Source organism: Entamoeba dispar, genomic scaffold (assembly GCF_000209125.1).
Source record: "Entamoeba dispar SAW760 scf_1105229458245 genomic scaffold, whole genome shotgun sequence".
Classification (NCBI taxonomy): Eukaryota; Evosea; order Mastigamoebida; family Endamoebidae; genus Entamoeba; species Entamoeba dispar.
The window spans coordinates 774-2,346 of NW_001853096.1; the positions used below are offsets into that span (position 1 = coordinate 774).

General features: G+C 16.3%; 1 protein-coding gene across 1 annotated transcript, besides 7 other annotated features; it reads left to right on the forward strand.

Annotated features, from left to right (window-relative positions):
* Positions 1-60: part of a microsatellite that runs on past the window's edge.
* A 21-nt stretch (positions 61-81) lies between these two features.
* Positions 82-184: a sequence feature (AT_rich).
* A 62-nt stretch (positions 185-246) lies between these two features.
* Positions 247-447: a sequence feature (AT_rich).
* Positions 448-498: 51 nt separating this feature from the next.
* Positions 499-548: a sequence feature (AT_rich).
* Positions 549-768: 220 nt separating this feature from the next.
* Positions 769-1,373, forward strand: EDI_148570 (uncharacterized protein; the record flags this gene model as incomplete). Its single annotated transcript, XM_001734359.1, has 2 exons — positions 769-910; positions 982-1,373. The coding sequence occupies 2 exons, from the start codon at positions 769-771 to the stop codon at positions 1,371-1,373; spliced, it is 534 nt and encodes a 177-aa protein (XP_001734411.1).
* Positions 879-975: a sequence feature (AT_rich).
* Positions 1,240-1,268: a sequence feature (AT_rich).
* Positions 1,354-1,401: a sequence feature (AT_rich).
* Between the last annotated feature and the right edge of the window lie 172 nt (positions 1,402-1,573).

Sequence of the window (1,573 nt, forward strand, 5' to 3'; positions counted from 1 at the left end):
AAAAATATTGTATTTTTATATATTTTAACATAAATATTTGAAATTATTTACTTTAATTTATTCATAATGAAATAAATGACGATTAAATATGATTATTCATTTTGTTTTTTAAATATTTTCACATTATTTATTTAAATTTGTATGTGATAATATTTCATTCTTTTTATTTTATCATTTTATTTTTGTTGTAATTCTAATGAATGGAAAAATAAAAAATGAGAAATGGAATATTTTTATTGTTGTTCGATAAAAAGAATAAAATATGATAAAAACAATAAATATAATTTAAATTATTCTATTTTTATTATTTAATTTAAAATATCGATAAATATTGATGTTTAATATTTTAAGAAATACAATAAAAATGGATAATTACAATGTAAAATAATTATTTTATTAATAATTCTATTTTATTATTTTTATAATGATTAAAAATATTGTTAATTAGAAATAAGGGGTAAAAAGTGTAATGTTATTGATGAGTATTTAAGATTGAACTTTAAAATAATTAATTTATTAAATGATTAATTTAATATTTCTATTAATTACACTTCATTTGGAATGAAATGTAATGATTACAATGAATATATCTCAGTTGTAGATAGTGTTGATAATGTATTTGAAATGATGAATTAATAAATTCAGAAGATAATAAAAATCAGTGATTAATGATTTGAAAATGAATTTACAATCATATGAATACAAAGATATATTGAAGAATCAACCAATTAGTTCATATTATTATGAAAAAGTACAAATAAAATAAATATGGATATTGGAAGTGTATATGAATTTTATTCACAATTTCAATATTTATTTATTTCACAAAAAGATCCTTTATTATCTCTTTCATTAAAACAAATTCATGGTTCATATAGAAATTATATTGTTTATTTTTATTATTTCATTCGTTTTAATATTATGTTAGATAAATAAAAACATATGTATCTTATTCTTAAATATTATTATAAAAATGTAAAGATGTTCCAACACAAATAGAAAATAATAAAGATATTTATGTTAAATCAATAAATGGAAATGATCCATTTGAAATTATTAGAGAATTTGGAAACAAATATAGTTCATTTAAATCTCTTCTTGTTCAATTTCCATTTTCTAATTCTTCTATTCTTGATAATTTATTTAAGAAACAAAATTTACTTTTATTACTTTTATCAAATCATTATTTAAATACACTTTTAACAATTATATTAGAAAATGATGAAAGTGTTGATGTTCATTATAATTTATTAAAATTATCAATTTATCATTGTATAAATCAAGAAGATAAAATCATTCTATCATCAAAAGAAAATTATACAAATATAAATAATAAGAGAAATGAATATGGTGATAAATATGATAATATTTAATGTAAAATATATGATAATAATATTAATACTCTTGTTATTAAATGATATGATATTAATAATGAATTATACTTACTTCAAATTTGTATAGAATTATTTGATTCAAATGAATATCAAATTCATGTTATTCTTCCAGAAAATAAAGATGAAAGTGAAGAATTATGAATATGGATTCATTATTAACACCAAACTATGATGAAAAT